We start from the raw sequence: 17,788 nt of genomic DNA on the forward strand, positions 1-17,788 counted from the left end.
CGAGAATGTGGCTATTACTTTGAAGAAAAAATCTACTACCTAGTTTTCAAGTCCCAAAGGTGATACAAAGAGCATCATTTGGGTGCCTCTAACACAAGATCTTGACCCTTCCCTTTCCAAGGTTTCATGACCTAATAAAATATTTTATTTCAATTAGGCTAAAATTTTTTGCATTGCTTTGGTTCAAATTAACTCAGGGAATTTTAAAAAACAAAACTGATTTGGTTTCCTGCTGAGTGAAAAATTTAAAATCTAGTTGTGAAGGGAGTTGCGGCAAAGTAGTGGTTTTAGGTTTAGTGTTTGATTCTAGACACTGCTTCCAGCCCTTGCTACAGAACCACATTGAGAAGGGAACGCCTGTAATTTAGTTACACTCCCACAGTCAATGGAATTTTTCTGATGTTTAAGAGGTAAGCAAGAGCCTTTGACAATTAGGAAACTTTCAGAGATTTGTCCAAGGTCCTACAGAGTGAGTGATCCATCTGAGATATCATACACCCCAAGGTACGCGCAACTGTATGGTTCCTATTTTAGTTCTGAGTTTGAAGACTCAGATCTTCTACTGCTTGCTGTGTAATCGGGTAAATCACTACACAAGTCTCGGTTTCTTATCTATAAAATGGGTCGAATATGCCACATGATCCTGGGTTCACTGTTAGTTTCGTGTGGGTTTTTTGTTTTTCTTTTTCATAAGGATCCAAAAAGGAAAGGAGAATTTCTGCTTCCTCGCTCAGCGTCAGCGTCTTGAAGTGCCCCGCCCTCCCATCCACCCCCGACCCATACCCATCTCCCACACCACCCACCCCTTCCTTGACTTTGTGCGTCAGAATACTGTTCTAGTCCAGACTCTACCGCGATGTGATACGACGTCTGGCAACTCCACATCTCTGGGTTTTGGTCGCCACCCGGGACACTGGTACGGTCGGCTCTGACCCTTTCAACATGGCAGCTGGAAGTAGCTTGCAGGAAGAAGAAAGATGTGGCACTGAAGGATCACTTCCGCTTCCGTCGGCGCCAACGCTTTCGTTTCTCGTGCTACCGTGACTAAGATGGAAGCGCTTTTGGAGTCGCGGTGCGGACCGGCCCCTGGGCAGTTTTACCGCATCCTGCCCACTCCCGGTTCCTCTGTGGATCCGGCGTCCGCGCTCTACGGGGGTCCGATTACGCGCACCCAGTAAGCTCTCGGCGCCTTAGCCTGCGCAGGGGGAGGGACCGTGGGGCCTGGTGCGGCCGGCACGTTCTGGGAGCCAGGGAAGGCGAGGGGGGCACCCCGGGGCGCGCTAACGGCGGGGGAACTCGGGGAGGAGGGTCCCGGAGAATGAAAGGAGCCGTTGAAAGTCAGAGGCGGAACCCACAGCGCGGGAAGCGGGCTCAGGCTCTCCCCCCGCGCCGCTCCTCTCCAGACCACCCTCTCTGTCCAGGAACCCCATGGTGACCGGGACCTCGGTCCTGGGCGTCAAGTTTGAGGGCGGAGTGGTGATTGCAGCAGACATGCTGGGCTCCTACGGCTCCTTGGCTCGTTTCCGCAACATCTCTCGCATTATGCGAGTCAACAACAGCACCATGCTGGGTGCTTCCGGAGACTACGCTGATTTCCAATATTTGAAGCAAGTTCTCGGCCAAATGGTGTAAGTCATCTCGAGAATAGGAGTAGTTTCCAAGTGGGGAGGGGAATCCACTGTTTTTTATCCCCTCAGGAAGTTCTAGGGTGGAGAAACTTGAAGCTGCAGCAGAGGACAGGGAGACTTGGCGTGGAAGATTTGAGAATGTTTGCAAATAAGTAGTTTATTTTAAATAGGGAAGATTGTGGTAACATCTTTTGGGGGTGGATGGAAACCCCGATTTCCGTTCTCCCTTTTTTCACAACCAATTGTTTTTAAGGATCGATGAGGAGCTGTTGGGAGATGGACACAGCTATAGCCCTAAAGCTATTCATTCATGGCTGACCAGGGCTACGTACAGCCGGCGCTCCAAGATGAACCCCCTGTGGAACACCATGGTCATTGGAGGCTATGCTGATGGAGAGAGGTTGACTTGAATACAAATAACTCACTTGCTTGACTACCCAAACTCTAGTGCCCGTGTAGTGTCTGTCTCTTCCCCCTGAGTGACTCCCACTTCTACCTCAGACCCCATGGTCCCTTCCTACAGCTAAGATACAGAAACCTAAGATGACCTATTGTGTCCTGTTAGCTTCCTGGGTTACGTGGACATGCTTGGTGTAGCCTATGAAGCCCCTTCGGTGGCCACCGGTTATGGTGCATACTTGGCTCAGGTAAGTAGCCAGTTGAGGGATGAGGGATAGAAGACAGAAGGCAGCGGGGGTTAGTGGTTGTCTGCTTGTTCTACCCTTGAAATTCTGACATGAGGAACAGGCTAGGATCTGTACTGCTGGGCGGATGGTTTTCTTTTTGGTCCAGAGGCCATAATGACACGGTGGGGTATGTCCTGGAGGGAGTCAGTATACATGTGCTAAGGGAGGACACCCTAGAATTTCCCCTTCAAGTGGGTCTTAGCACAAGTAAGCAGAGTTCATTTTGCTGAGGCAGTAGGTGGAATGTCGCCTTTTCACTCATTTATGATTCTTTTCACACCGTGGATTTGCGACAAATCGCCTGGTATTCAGCTCGTGATATCTCCCATGTTCCCCCCCCCCCCCCGCACCCCCCATATCCCTAGCCTCTGCTGCGAGAAGTTCTGGAGAAGAAGCCAGTGCTGAGCCAGACTGAGGCCCAAGAGCTAGTGGAACGCTGCATGCGAGTGCTGTACTATCGAGATGCCCGTTCTTATAACCGGGTGAGAAGTGTGAATAAGAAGTGATGCGGAGCTAATTGGCAGGCTTTGCAATCCCCGAGTCTCTAAACTTTGAAGCACAGAGTGCCCCATTTCTGTGTCTCCTGTTTTCACATTTGGGAAAGACCCTCCACTTGACCTTTGACATAAGGGTTGGCATTTTCATTGAGAGCTCTGCTTTCTTTCAGTTTCAAATTGCCACTGTAACTGAAAAAGGTGTTGAAATAGAGGGACCCCTGTCTGCAGAGACCAGCTGGGATATTGCCCACATGATCAGGTGACTGAAATTAAAATTACAGTAGAAGAGATAGTTGGGAGATCCTTTGGTTCAGGTGACTGAAATTAAAATTACAGTAGAAGAGATAGTTGGGAGATCCTTTGGTTGCAGTAAGCTTGGTTTTTCTGGAGGTCTCAACCAAAAAATTCTCTGGGTGGCAAGGGTTTGGGCTGAGGATAGAGCTGCTTTTACGAATTGATTCCTCACTCTATGGCTTCACCATTTTATTATGATCTCTTCCTTTTTAGTGGCTTTGAATGAAATACAGAGGCATTATCCAGAACTGAAGTTGTACCCTTCTTCTAACTTTGAACTTGGCTGGTTCAAAGGTATTATTCTTTTGTAAAATAAATCCTTTGAAACACTTGCTGAGTGGTTGTACTGTTTGACTAGGTCACACCAAGAGTGAAACTGCTAAGTACTGCTGTGTGCCATCTCCCTCCCTGGTCAGAGAACCCTTTGGTTCTTGGTTCTGGTAGCATATATATAGAATGGTCTGCATGATAATACCAAAGACCCATTACTGTCTTCATCTGGGTCTGTACGGAAGGCTGCTTTGTACAGAAGTCAGACTTAATCTTTGTGTGGTAACATAATTAGCTTTTGTGTTTAACATTTCTTCAATGTTTTCACCCATGCACTAGTCTAAAATACAGACTTTCTGGTTAATGTTGGCTCTATATGTGATTTTAGTTAAAACATCATTTCAAAGATGGAAATGTAACATCTCGTAGAGCTGTATAAGGTTACTCCCAAACTGGAACTAACAAACAGCCTTGATCCCACACCTGTCCAACCTCCTCACCCTTCATGGGGAATACTAAGTAATTTCGACATTTAAGCTAAGTCTTCTACTAATTTCTAGCACTGTCAGAAGACCTCTTACAAGTATTGTGTTCACTAAGTCCTAGGTGTAGTGGTGAGTCAAATCAGTTGGGGTTATTAGCCAGTTCCATCACCAGGATGGCGTTAAACCCGAATTTAAAAAAACACCCTGGGTGATTCTGATGCATATCCTCTCTAAACCTCTTTTTGAGAAACTAGTATAGGCAGTAAACCCCAAAACTATTACAGGCATATCTTGTTTTTTATGCTTTGCAGATACTGCAGTATTGTTTTACAAACTGAAGGTCTGTGTCCACCCTGCATTGAGAAAGTCTTGGTGCCATTTTTCCAGTAGCATTTGCTTACTTTGTGTCTATGTCACATTTGGTGATTCTTGCAATATTTCAAACTTTTTCATTATTTTATTTGATATGGTTATCAGTGATCTTTGACGTTACTACTGCAAAAAAGATGACAACTTGCTGAAGGCTCAGGGTGGTCAGCATTTTTGGCAATAAAGTATTTTTAAATTAAGGTATATCATTTTTTAGACATACATAGTGTTATTGCACATTTAATATACTATAGTATAAACTTACATGCACTGGAAAACCAAAGAGACTGTGACTCGCTTTGCTATGATAGTTGCTTCACTGCAGTGGTCTGGACCCCAACCCACAGTATCTCCAAGGTATGCCTGTATAGAAATTCAGTGGGGTGAGAGCTGAAAGAGAAATTAAAACCCCTCCACTTGTATTACCCATGATTACAACTAGTAAATTCAAGCCAAAGAAAACTGTCAGCTTTCAATTTGAATCTTCCACACATTCAGTCTCAACACAAAGTAGTCAATAAATACTTGTTTATTGATTAAACTGAATTATAAAAAACAAAACAAAAAAAACTTCCTATACTACGAAGCCATGCGGGCAGAATCCACAAAGGTAACTTCCTGGCCAAAACCCAGCTGATCCACTGTTGGTATTATGGCCTTAAAAAAATTACCCATTGAGAAAGTCATACAGTGTGCAGAGGCCAGGAACCCAGCTCTGCTAAATCTGGGGCTGCTGCGGAGACTACCAAAGAGAAGGATTAAGTCACTGCAGATAGCGTTGACCATAGTTCTTGAACTTTCTGAAAAGCAAAGTTTTGACTCAAAAGTCCATATTCTGTCAAAATGGCATCAGGCAAAAAGCTGGGGAAGAGAAGCCCAGGTGGATCCTTAGTTCAGTTTTCAGATGCCATGGGTTCACAAAGCTAGCCAAGCTGTTTATGGAGGGGAATACTCCAGTTCACTATATTATAGTGTGCTGGGAGTTAAAAAACAAACAAAAAAAACGGATGAGGAGAAACAGGTGGTAACAAATGTCACACCTGTACCACCAGGCCCATCACATCTTGAGCATCTCCCAGTCTCTGAAAGCCTGCTCAATCAAATAGGGTCACCTAGAAAAAAACCACATTGTTTATAAATCCATTTCCCCTCATTTTTTTTAAATGTTCCACTTATGTACATTTTAAAGATGAACCATTTACAAGCCTGTGCAGGTTGCCTCCTTGGCTCACAGGAGGGAAACGTTGCAGAAAGCCTCAGGATGGACAGAAGTATAGTATAGTTGTGGGAAAGGACCTGGATTTTTGCTCCTTTTCTCTGTGTGTTACAGTACGTTTCAGTTTATAGCCATTGAGTACATACAATTAAAAAAAAAATCCCTCATGCAAATTGTAGAAAAAATTTTCTTTCCTTGAAGCTGGCAGTGAAAAATAAAGATTCATGTCTTTTTCTTTGTGCACACCCCTATGTGTTTCTTCTTCATATCAGATTCTTCTCTAAGCATTAAGAGAAATAGGGGAAAGCCACAGGGTAAGCAGAATTTCAACAAGTGGTCTTTTTAAAGTTCAATACAACTTCTTGCACAATTAGCTGCTGGCTGGCGGACATGTGATCCCTTGAACAGGTATGCTGTCCACTTAACAGGAGGAAGTTCAACAAAGCAGGGACTGCCCCCATGGATTGCAGGATGAAGACCCATACACTGGGAATGGCTTCCACCCTAAGGTTCTGTGTGATCACCTCAGTACCTCTTGCTTGCTAATGACCCATGTATGATCCTTTGTCCAGAGTGACGGTGTGAGAATGGGGAAGGGGGCCAAGGATCACAGGTGCAAAGAATATTGGTTTTGTTGTGTTTTTGTCGGAGGGAGGGTGGTGAGGGAAAAAATCTACTCATCATTCTGGACGATTAAAGGTGGTTTCATGCATTTTTAAAGCCACAATTTTATATTTAAGAGTTGCTGTAGAAACCAACATCTCTGGAGAGGGAAGGAAAGAAAGGAGAAGGAAGAGAGAGTTCAGTGGGATTTTTTTTCCATTTTCATTTTTATATAAAAGTGTTAAGACCACAATGAAAAAACTTTTTTATCCATATATATATAATAAACCAGTTTGTGAGCTACAATTTTTGTCTTTCCCATCTTCAGAAATGTTCTCACATTGACAATGGTTGGATAGCATCATGCCCAAAGACACTGGCCACACAGTAAAACAAACAAAACCCAGATGTACTATGATACAGTTGAGGTAAAAGGGGAAACAAAAGATTTAACATTCGCCCACGAAAGATTTTTTTTTTTCCTTTTTCTTGATTTTGTCAGAAAAATACCAAGCACAGTGATTTAAATTTAAAAAAAAGTCACAAAAACCTGTTTTTAGCAGAAGTGAATGACCAATGGGGCCAGGACCAGCTCATCGGCTCAGACGTGATCACTATCGGTTTTCCTAATAATCCACAAATCCACAAGGATGTATAAGTCAACATCAGGGGGGAGTGGTGGCATAAAATTAAAAAATATAACCCAAATACCCCCACCTGGTATACCCCCCTTTACCTCTACCCTCCCTAACACTTTCCCACCCCCACTCCACACCCCCTCATGACCCCAACACTTAAATCTCCATCAGATCTAGGTCAGCTTCTTCAAAGCCATAGAAGGACTCGGTCTCACTTTCACCCTCAAAGAGCTGGTGAAGGCTTTCAGGCTCAACTGTCTCTTCAGGAGATGACCTGGGTCGGGGAGTGGAAGCTGAGGCCTCCTCAGACTGTTCCCCACTCAGCTTCAGTTGCTCCTCTAGGGAGGCAATTAGCTCCTCCTGCATGTCAGCATTTCTTGTAGGTGAGTTAATGTTGCCATCAGGGCCAGGCAGAACGCTGGCCACAAGGAAGGACCGCTGAACTAGCTCTGGACAGTCCCCAATGACACCAAGCACCTCAGCCAGCCAGACCAGCAGCAGCTGAAGCAGGACATCAGAATCACACGCACTGTCTGCCATTTCCCGAGCCTGCTCCTTCCACTTTTTGTGCAGGAAGTTCTTGACAGTTCGTTTGATGCATACATCTAATGGCTGGATTTTGGAGCTACAGCCTGCTGGGACAACTGCAGGCAAAGTGCTAGAGGCACTAAGCATGGCCAGCACCTCTTCTGACAGGTGAGTGCGATGACAGTCCATCACAAGCATGCCTTTGCTGCGCTGGCAAGCTGTGTGCTTCTGCCACACTCGGGTTGACCACAGCTCCATGATCTCATCGTCACTGTAGCCACTCTCCTTCGCCTCTAGCAAGATGGAGTCTGGCACATTAGCAGGCTGATCCATCTGTCCTCGGTAGAAAACCAGGGTAGGGAGGACAGTGCCATCTGCCAGAATGGCCAGCACCACATCACACCAAGGCTCCCCTGTGCCCACTGTCTGCAGGGCATTTTCCTTTCGGTCGTCACTGCTCAGTACCTCCGTATCCAGGAACAAGGAGATCTCATCAATAGCCACAATCATAGACAAGGGTAAGTCCTGGTTGTGAATCTGCCGTTGTACAAATTCAATGAAGAGTCCTGCATTCTCTGCCACATCCTTAGGTAGAGTGTGGGCCACAGCTCGCCGAGCGTGGGGAGTCAGGTGGTGCCGTAGCATGAAACGCACAGCCCACTCATAAGAGATCTTAAACCCCCCCTCCAAAGAACGTCCTATTTTGGTGGCCTTCTGGAACAAGGTCTCCTCATTTACAGGTAGCTGTTGCTCTCGCTGGGTCAGCACCCACTCAGCCAGTTTCTCTTCTGCCTCTAAGCTCAGATATTTGCCCTCCAGATTCTCCCCCTGTGAGGCCTGGAAGCGCCGAAGCCAACGCCGGATGCGTCGTTGGGGGTTTCGGAAGTGTTCAGCTGCCTGTTCCGTATTGCAGCACAGGGCAAACAGTACCACTCGAAGCTTCTTCACAGAAAGCTGCTCCTTCTTGCCAATCACACTGCTACTACCACCCCCTGATGCTGGCTCAGGCTCCTGGGTGACTGGGCTCCCTTCATCCTGGTCATCGACATTCAGACATTCCGCCCCCTCCGTAGCCAAGGGTGGAAGGGCTAAAGGCTGGGGATGAGTGGGGGTTGGTGGTGGGGTTGCAGTTGAGGCTGGTGACGGGAGTGCCTGGGCCATGGGAGCTGGTAGCTCTTCAGGCTCAGCTGGGGTGGCCCCTGCAGATTTCACAGTGGCAGCTTTAATAGAGGGGAAGGAAGGAGGAGGGTACAAATTCTTCAAGTTCCGGTCGTGCACTCGGTCACGAGTCTGGCCATGCCTAAAAGGTTAGCAACGAGAGGAGGAAAAAGCTCAGTTAAACTAGAAAAATGAAATAATAATAGTAAGAGTAGTAATAATAAAGACCAAACATACTATAAAATAGAAATTAAACCATCAAGCGAGTTTCTGTTACCTTGAGTGAGATATCCAAGTGAGTCCTATGGGAAATAAAGACAATAAAAAAATGTTAGCTCAGTGAAGAAACAAACCCTCCGAAGAGTTCTTTAGATTTCAACCAAAAAAGCAAACCTGCTGCCTTCCCAGTCTTATATAAATTTCAGGTTAGAATGCTTCCAATTTGCTGAAGTGTATCTAAACAGTGAATGGGTCAGGCCAGGTAGAGATGCACCAGACTCATGGTATGACCTGTATCCTTAGCTTTTTTCCCTAATCCCCATCTCTCCTACTTACCCCGTGGCAGGATGCTACTGGATCTGTGAGAGGGGTTGAATACCAAATGCTTAGCCATGGCATCTCCAACAGAAGTAACAAAGGTACATGAAGTGCAGGCCAGCTTGATTCCACTAAGAAAGAGAGTCAAGAGTATATAACACAAATGTAGCAGTGACACTAGAAAGAGTTAAGCTTTGAGGCTTAATAAAGAAAAAGAGTGTCCCTCCTTTCTCCTCTCTGTCAAATTAATTCATATATCCACCCCCCAAAATATTAAAAGGGATTTAATGTAAAAACTTGAAAAATTAACAGACCATCAATAAGTTTTTTGTTACCTCACAGAATTTTTAAACAAAGCCAAATACTTGGGGCTCTTCCGTGGAACATGATTGCTGAGGAAGACAAACAAAAAGTGGTATGAGTTACGTGGTTCTGCTTGCTAAACTAGAGATCACCAGCGACTGACAATGCCCCAACAAAAGAAATGCCTCTTCACTCAATCCTAACCTCAACCCAAGCCTGTTTTCCTATCACATTAATATTTCCTATTAATATGCAAACGAATCATGGGGGTGGGGGGAAATCTATTAAAAGGCACATTCTGGTTGGGGGTGGCGTGGTGGTGACCAGGGTCAGATGCTACATTTCTAAGAAGCTCCAAATGAGTGCTGCTGGTCCTTGGACCACATTTTGGGTAGCAAGGTCCTACAAAATCAGAGCACAGACCATCAAAGCCAAATGGAGCCGGGTCTGGCCTCTTTCCTGCTAGGACAGGTGGGCAAACAGCTCTAAAAGTTGAAGAAGGAAACCCCAGAAGCAGGGGAGGGAATGCACTGAGTTCTGGAGAACCTGAAATCCCAGATAGGAACATTGGTTTAATCCTGACTTACTTGATCATGTGGTTGGCATAAGCTCGAGAACAGCAGGTACTATAGCGACATAGAGAGCAGTGAACATAAGTAGGGAAATGGTTAGGGAAATCTGGGATCTCAAAGCTGCACTCCAGACATGTCTGCCGGCCCATGACACTCCTGTCAAGAAACAAGGAAAATTCTTATTACTGCCTCAGGGGTTCCTAAATTGTAGGCGATTTAGACAACAGATACTGCCTAAAAGGCTACCAGATTACACTAGCTATCAGGAATAACTGTGCCCACCCGGCCCCCAGCCTCCAGAAGAAGGCACTGACATTTTCCTAACAGCTCTCTTCTGGACGTTGCGCTGGACAGGGGGATAAAGGAAGACGGGCAGAGGGTCCGCTGAGGAGGCCAGTGGTGCTGCCTCCTGCAAGGTGCTGGGAGGGACATCACTGGAGGGTACAGGAACAGTGCGTGGCTGCCCTCGGGAAGCCCGGATTGTCACCTGTGAGTCAAGGGAAGGGATAATTAGACACTACCCACGTTAAACCTCAGAACGCGGAAAATCTCTATTCCTCCCCTTCTTGGATCTGTAAAGAGAATGTCAACAAACCCTTTACCTTGGTGCCTGGTTTCAAACCTTCCAGCTGCTTGGGTTTACGGAAGGTTTTATGGTGCTGAAGCTTGTGTTCAATTTTGTCCTTGGCAAAGAGAAACTGCAGCCGGCATTTGTTGCAATGATAAACATTCCTCTTCTGAAGGGGGAATAAAAAGAGACAGAATCCTTTAAAGGTTCCCAATGAATTTTCTTCCCTGAGGAGAAGGTACATCATTGCCAATCGTATTCTTCCCACCCTTCTGCTGGTAATTTAACAGAGGAAAAAAGAGAAATACACAACATAACACCAAACCTAGTATTTTTTAATCTTTTTATATAACTTTATTTATTTTGAAGTAAAGTTACAAACCTATTATTGGGTGGTGAGAATCGTCACCTCCCATGCTCCCAGAGAAAGGCAGACTCAAAGTCAGAATAACTAGGTCCTCAAAGCATCTCCCGCTGACTTGCTTTAACAATTTGGCTGAGTGGCTTACGCTTCACTTGCCCCTACTACTTTATCTTTACAGTGTGGATGGACAGTGCTACTACTTCTGGATATTCTTATTTCTTTTTAAATACAATAAATATGTACGTGGTAAAAAAAAAAAAATCATACTTTTATTCTGTACTCCTTCATGTGGTAAGCTTGCCTTCAACTCCAACCGTCAGTCCCTCTCCATAGAAACAACTTGTTACCAAGTCTCTTGGGTATTCTTTCACAGATAGTCTATGCATATAACCATATAGCAAACACATACATCTCCAATCACCACCTGTTTTCCTTTCTCTTTCTTTAACAAAAATGATAGTCCTTTCTACACAGTGCTGTTTTTTTCCTCTTAACACATCAATGCATACAGATATGCCTCCCTCCAAGGCCATTTTGAGGATTCAATCTGCCCAGTATTGAAATACGACATGTCTATGATTTTCTTCCCTAGGATAGCAAGGCTCTCTCTGTAACCTCAGCTGAGTTACAGGTGATAATTTCCATGCTACTATATGGAAATGCATTAGTGGTGGATTATCAGCAGTCACTAGTGTGAGCCTAAGAAGTGCCTGCTTACAAGTAAGAGTGAGGGCACGTGTGCACACACGTGAATGTTATGCACAGGTACACCCACCCATCTTGTTCTCTCTTCTGTTCCCTATGTACCTTCACTCTTCTCCTCCAGTGGCTCCTTTCCTGCAGTATTTTAAAACAAAGGCATACCTATTCCATCTTAAAAACAAAACACAAAAGCAACAACAAATTCTCCCTTGCTACCTCTTTTCCTGGATCTACCACCCTTGGTCCTCCCCTTCATAAACAAATTTACTTATTTTATTTATTTATTTTTTTGGCTGTGTTGGGTCTTCATTGCTGTGCACGGGCTTTCTCTAATTGTGGCGAGCGCGGGCTACTCTTCGTTGTGGCGCGCAGGCTTCTCATTGTGGTGGCTTCTCTTATTGTGGGGGCTTCTCTTATTGTGGAGCACAGGCTCTAGGCATGCGGGCGGCTTCAGTAGTTACAGCACTCGAGCTCAGTAGTTGTGGCTCATGGGCTTAGTTGCTCTGCGGCATGTGGGATCTTCCCGGACCATGGCTCAAACCTGTGTCCCCTGCATTGGCAGGTGGATTCTCAACCACTGTGCCACCGGGGAAGCCCTAACAAATTTATTTTTTAATTAATTTATTTTTTTCATAAACAAATTTCTTTAAATAAGTTGTCTCCATTTCCTTATCTCTCATCATTTGTCCCACTGAAATCTGACTTCCACCTTGCTAACCAACAAAACGGCTAAATTAAATGCTGGCCTCTAAAGTTTCTACCTTGCTGATACCTTCCTGTAACACCTGACCACACTCTTTTCTTCAAAATACTTTTGTCCCCTCAGCTTCCTTGACACCAAGACTCTTCTTGTTTTCCTTCCAGGACTATGGTCCTGGCCTTGTGGATAGAGACTTCAATGGTCCTAAGCCTCACCTTATTCTCAATTTGGGGGGTGGGGGATGGGGGTGCAGCATAGCACTTACAAGTTTAAAATCCACTGATTTATATAATGATGATTCCTAAGTACCTTTCACAATCCAGGCTTTTCTCCCAGGCCTCAGACCTGTATATCCAACTACCTATTTAAAAGTCAGTTATACTTGATGTCCATAGATACTGCTAAGTCAAGAATATCCAAACTTGGGACTTCCCTGGTGGTCCAGTGGTTAAGACTCCATGCTTCCATTGCAGGGAGTGTGGGTCTGATCCCTGGTCAGGAATGAATAAGATCCGGTGTGCCACATGGCATGGCCAAAATTTTAAAAAATAATAGTAATAAAAAAGAATATCCAAACTTATAATCCTCCCCTCAAAAATTATTTTCTCCACTGTTCCTATCTCAATAAACAGTCCCACCATTCATCCAATTACCGAAGACAGAATCCTGGGCACTAGTCTTAACTATTCTCTCACTACCTTCACCTAAATCCATTTCTAAATCATAGATATCACTTATCTTCTCAATATCTCTATCCTCTTTGTCCTCATTTCAAAAGCTAGTAGCCACTATCATCTCTCATCTCAACTACTGAAAAAGCCTCTGGCTTGTCTCCCTAACTCTAGTCTCAACCTCCTTCAATTCATTCTCCTTAGAGCAGCCAGTGCAATCATAACTAAAAGCAAATTTGAACACATCACTCCAGGACTAAAAATCTCTTTAATGGCTTCCCAACAACTTATTATAATAAAAGTTGAAATTCCTTTTATATGGCTTACAAGATTCTCCCTGATCTGTTCCCTAACTTCCAACCTCCCCCTGTACCCTACACACGCCAACCACACTGAACTTCAATTCCTTGAATTTCCCTGTCTTTGACAGCATTCTGTCCTTCTATCCCACTTCATCTGGCTCATCCTTACTCATCCTTCAGGTCTTGAACACCCCCTTTCCTAGAAGCCTTACTAGGCTCCCAGAATAGGTACATTCTTTTTTAAACCTTGTATTTCCCCTAACACAACATTCTTCTTGCTTTATTGTACTGTTTAATTGTCCTGTTTAACCACTAAATCTCTAGCATCTAGCCCAGTGCCTGGCACACATCACTGGAATTCAATAAATTTTTCAAACACATGTATATTATCTTCTCTACCAAAATTATTTGCTTAGCTCAGTCCTGGCCCCTGTATCCATAATTAAAAAATAAGAACACGGAAATTGCTTGGTGCCTGGTACCTGGTGCCTCATGTAATGCTGTTGGAATGCATTGCCATTTTTGAAGACCTTCAAGCAATAAGGGCAGAGCAGGTGCCGAGTATCCTCATGGATCATCCGAAAATGGACATCTACCTCAGAGTAGAGTGAAGAGCGATACTGACACACCTGAGTCACATAAGAAGGAAAATAAGCTAAGAGTGAAGTGGACAACTGAGGCCTTAAAAAAGAGGTAGCAACAAAAATGTTAAGATACGAAAAAAAAATTTTCCTAAATGTATAGAAATCAGATTATTTTTCTGACGTCTTTTGCAGGGCTATGTTGGTGATAAATTCAGCCGTGAAATAAGATAAAAATGGGAAAGACAGGAAAGTCTGAGAACAGTCCATATTCTGACAAAGAGGAGTAGAGTTTTTTTTCTATCTCCAAAGGGCACATTCAGGAGACAGACACTCCCTTAGTACAGGTATATGTATGTGCCCAGACTGGGTTCCTCGGCTGGGTACATGCAGATATTCCTTTATGTTTTTCTCCTGCATGGGAAACCCTGAAAATAGAACCTGTGTTCACTATTTCTTCTGTATTTCCTCAGTGTTCCTAAAACTGAGTGTGTGCAATAGGTACTGGGCAATGTTCATTAGTGGATTCTTTGTATTTAGCCTGAGAGCAAAATGGCTAAATCTCCCTGGAGAAAAAGGCAATACCTGGCAAACATAAGGCATCTCTCCAGGCTTATGAGTATCCTTCATATGCTGGAGAAACAGTGGCTCACTCTCAAACGCCCACTCACAGATCTTGCACTTGGCTGTAAGAAGAAAAATAATCAATAAATCCACCTGAAAATAAGACCAAAGTCCTGCTGACTCATAATCTTTTTCTCTGACTCCTGTATCTTCATTTTCAATAGTCAGTAAATTATGAAGTCTCTTCTAGTCTTTCTTTAAAATGGTTCTGTCTCAACATTTTTGCTGCTGATTAAAACTATCCTTCTGTCTCTAGCTCAGACTTCTTTACCAAAGTTCCATTCTAGATTTTGAACTCTTTACGAAACATAATATTCTACCATCTACTCTAACTTAATTCAGCATCCTTCTGCTTCCCATCATTTCCCTTCTCACATCCCACCTCCTCCTGAACTCAAAACTTTGGCATTATCTGATTCCAAACCCGTGTTCTGTCACCATTATTTCAAAATGCATCAAGGAATTGTCACTTCTGCATTCTCACAGGCAGAAACTTGGTAGAAGCCCATATGATTTCCTACTGCTAATCAGCTGGCTTCTTAATACCTCCTATCTCTCCAATACAGTATCTATTCTTTATATACCATTGCCAAATGAATTCTTTTAAAATACTACATTACTTCATCCCTCTGCTCAAGGATAGACAGTGATTATCTCCTGTGAATAATTCAACATTTATTGAACGTTTACTAAATGAGAACAAAGAAGGATTTGTCCTTAAAAGACTGACAATATGAACAGAACTTCTTGACTTACAAGTTACTGTGTTATTTCAGTATTAACTAATCTGAGATAATTAAACTTTAAAATTAGCCATTTTATCAAGCTTTTATAAGGCTGCAGTTCTAAATTTTTGGCAAAAGTTTTGTTACATATTTTGAATTATACAGGCAAAATAATGATAGTTATTTGCATTTTTATTACCATTACTGAAATTATTTTCAAGTTTTTGCAAACATGAAAATTGTAAATTTGAAGCTCTAAGCGCTTATTTATTGGACAATGTCTAACCCCTGCCCCGTACCCCCAAATGAGTGAAGCTGATATAAAAAACAAAAACCAGGGGTCTGAATCTGGGGTCCAGGGAAGAGGTCTCAGGGAACCCAGGTAGCCCCTGAAATTGTCTGCAAAAGAGTAAAATGTGTATTTTTCTGGGAAGTTTTGTGTTTATTCTCAAAGGTGTCTGCAACCCATTTAGGACCACTTCCTAGAGGTACATTAGATATAAGAACAAGATAAAGAAATTAAAAATTCTGCCTAGAATGAGGAAAAGCTGATATACGAGCTGAACCTTGAACGAGTGGTTTGCCAGACAGAGGAGACGAGAGAAGAACGTGAGCAAAGGCATGGTATTGCATGGCATGTTTGGGAAAGAGTAACTAGTGGCATGACAATATTTTCTCCTGTTTTCTTCCCCCTTACCTCTCAATTCAATTTGTTAATCTTTTTTTCTTTTCTAGAACACTTTTAAGCATTGGTGTTTCCCAACCTTCTGTCCAGGCTTTTCTTATTCTCTATGTTTTCCCTGGGCAATCTCTTTTACCCTCAAAGGCTTTTCCTACAACCTATACATCCGCTCTATTCTTATAGGTGTCACACATCAACATTTATTAAGCAATTTTTAATGCATAAACACCATGCTAAGATTTATATATATTATCTCATACAAAGAAAATCAGTGAGAAACGAACCAAAGGCATCAGTGGATTTAAGAGATCTCTAGTAACCTTTCACACCTATTGGAGTTGATGTCAAAAAAGATTTAAGAGGAAGAATTAACTGATTTTCCAAAGTGGCTATCCTAACACTGTCCCTCCCAGCACTATCACTCTCATCTCCCTAACACCTACCATAGTCTCCTGCCTTGAGAAAACAGGCATGAACTACTACAGCTTTTGCTTCCTGTTTTCCAAATTTGGAAGGACAGATTCCTTATGCCTTTCTAAGGCTCATCCGATCTCATCATTCCACGTATCCCATGACTTTATCAAGCAAGTGGTTCTCCCTTTCTTCAGTCTTTTTCCATAGAACCCTCCTGACACCTGAACACGATTAATCACCCTGAAGCATCCTTCCCTCAACCCTACCTCTTCCTTAGTCTATTGTCTTTAAACAAGTGTGAAGAAAAACATAATGCTATTAAAAATTGTACTGTTACCATAATTAAATATAATAATCCATTGATGTTTTGGAGACAATTCAGGAAACTTGAAAATGAAGATACATAATATTAAACATTTATGATGAATTCTGTTATGTCTTGACAAACATACTATGGCTATGTATTTTAAAATGTCCTTACTTTTCAGAGATACATAATGAAGTATTTAGGAGTGAAATATCATTATGTCTATAATTTAGTTTAAAAACACTTCAGAAAATAAAAGGAAAAGAATTTTCAAAACTAAAAGGAAAACAATTGGTCTCAAAATATTAACACAAAAAAAATAAGCTACTTTCAACGAAGGATCTGCCATGGATGCAAAAAAAGAGGGAGTTATTAAAAAAAAAGGGGGGGGGAATTACAAAAGAATCCAAGAATAAGATTGATATATACTAAAGTACAGAAACGGTATTTACCTGTTTGGATCAACAATTTCTCAGGTTTTTCATCAGTGTAAATTTTAAGTCATAAGATACTCAAAAATTAATAGTCAAGGATAAAAGAGTGGTAAGCCAAGAGAAGAAGATTGATGAGGTGCTGCACTGTTTCCCATTAGGAAAAATTTATCTTTTTATGTACAGTACATATATAAGTGGAATAACAAAAACACACCCCACCAGATTCTGTATAAAAGTAGATGTTTTCACTGGGGATTCAGATGAGTTATCTGGGCTTCCCATGACTGACAGTGAAGAATTTTGGGTCCTAACCTAGACCAAGTTGGCTACTCTGCCACTACACTGTAGTGTTCTGATGTTTGATTCCAGTATCTACTCTACTCACAAATGATTAGCCCAAAGTTCCACAGTCTAATATGGTAGCCACCAGTAACATGTGGCTAGGGAAGACATGAAATGTGGTGAGCCCAAACTGAGATTTGCTGTGGTGTAATAATACACACCATATTTACAAAGAAAAGAAAAAAAAAGAATGGTAAATATTTCATTAATTTTAAAGTTCTGATTACATACCGAGATGATTTTATTTTGGCTATTCTGAGTTAAATAAAATACACTATTAAAATTAATTTCGCCTTTAAAAATTTTTTATTTCAAATGACTACTAAAAATTTTAAATTACATATGTAACTCATTATATTTCTGTGGACCAGCACTAGTCTGAGCCACTCATGGCAATCCCATTTCCCTTGACAATATGGCCAAGGCTAAGAGATATAAAGGGAAAACAATTCTGTCTTGTAAGAAACAGACTTAGAAAAGACACAGGAAGATATGGTCTCTTCTTCATCTGCACAATTTTACATCCGACTGTATTCCTGAGACTAACGCAACCATCCTGCTATGAGCCAGAGCCAAGAGAACTGTTGA

The 17,788-nt window shown here is 42.6% G+C and overlaps 2 protein-coding genes across 6 annotated transcripts in view; one reads left to right on the forward strand and one right to left on the reverse strand.

The window, feature by feature from the left end:
* Window positions 1-1,012: 1,012 nt before the first annotated feature.
* PSMB4 (proteasome 20S subunit beta 4) lies at window positions 1,013-3,437 on the forward strand. Its single transcript, XM_032606541.1, has 7 exons — window positions 1,013-1,174; window positions 1,422-1,628; window positions 1,882-2,028; window positions 2,194-2,275; window positions 2,680-2,796; window positions 2,982-3,070; window positions 3,319-3,437. The coding sequence occupies exons 1-7, from the start codon at window positions 1,050-1,052 to the stop codon at window positions 3,329-3,331; spliced, it is 780 nt and encodes a 259-aa protein (XP_032462432.1). The 5' UTR covers window positions 1,013-1,049; the 3' UTR covers window positions 3,332-3,437.
* Window positions 3,438-4,740: 1,303 nt separating this feature from the next.
* The window catches only part of POGZ (pogo transposable element derived with ZNF domain), a 48,050-nt gene continuing 35,002 nt past the window's right edge, over window positions 4,741-17,788 (reverse strand). For all 5 annotated transcript variants that reach the window (XM_032635510.1, XM_032635493.1, XM_032635483.1 and 2 more), the window contains 9 exons: window positions 14,258-14,358; window positions 13,574-13,720; window positions 10,387-10,521; window positions 10,099-10,271; window positions 9,800-9,940; window positions 9,245-9,301; window positions 8,928-9,040; window positions 8,650-8,674; window positions 4,741-8,514 (listed from right to left, as the gene is read on the reverse strand). In XM_032635510.1, the coding sequence (XP_032491401.1) occupies window positions 6,843-8,514; window positions 8,650-8,674; window positions 8,928-9,040; window positions 9,245-9,301; window positions 9,800-9,940; window positions 10,099-10,271; window positions 10,387-10,521; window positions 13,574-13,720; window positions 14,258-14,358 (2,564 nt within the window). In that variant the 3' untranslated portion in view covers window positions 4,741-6,842. The remainder of the gene's footprint in view (window positions 8,515-8,649; window positions 8,675-8,927; window positions 9,041-9,244; window positions 9,302-9,799; window positions 9,941-10,098; window positions 10,272-10,386; window positions 10,522-13,573; window positions 13,721-14,257; window positions 14,359-17,788) is intronic.

The sequence above is a fragment of the Phocoena sinus genome, chromosome 1 (assembly GCF_008692025.1).
Source record: "Phocoena sinus isolate mPhoSin1 chromosome 1, mPhoSin1.pri, whole genome shotgun sequence".
NCBI classification, from domain to species: Eukaryota; Metazoa; Chordata; class Mammalia; order Artiodactyla; family Phocoenidae; genus Phocoena; species Phocoena sinus.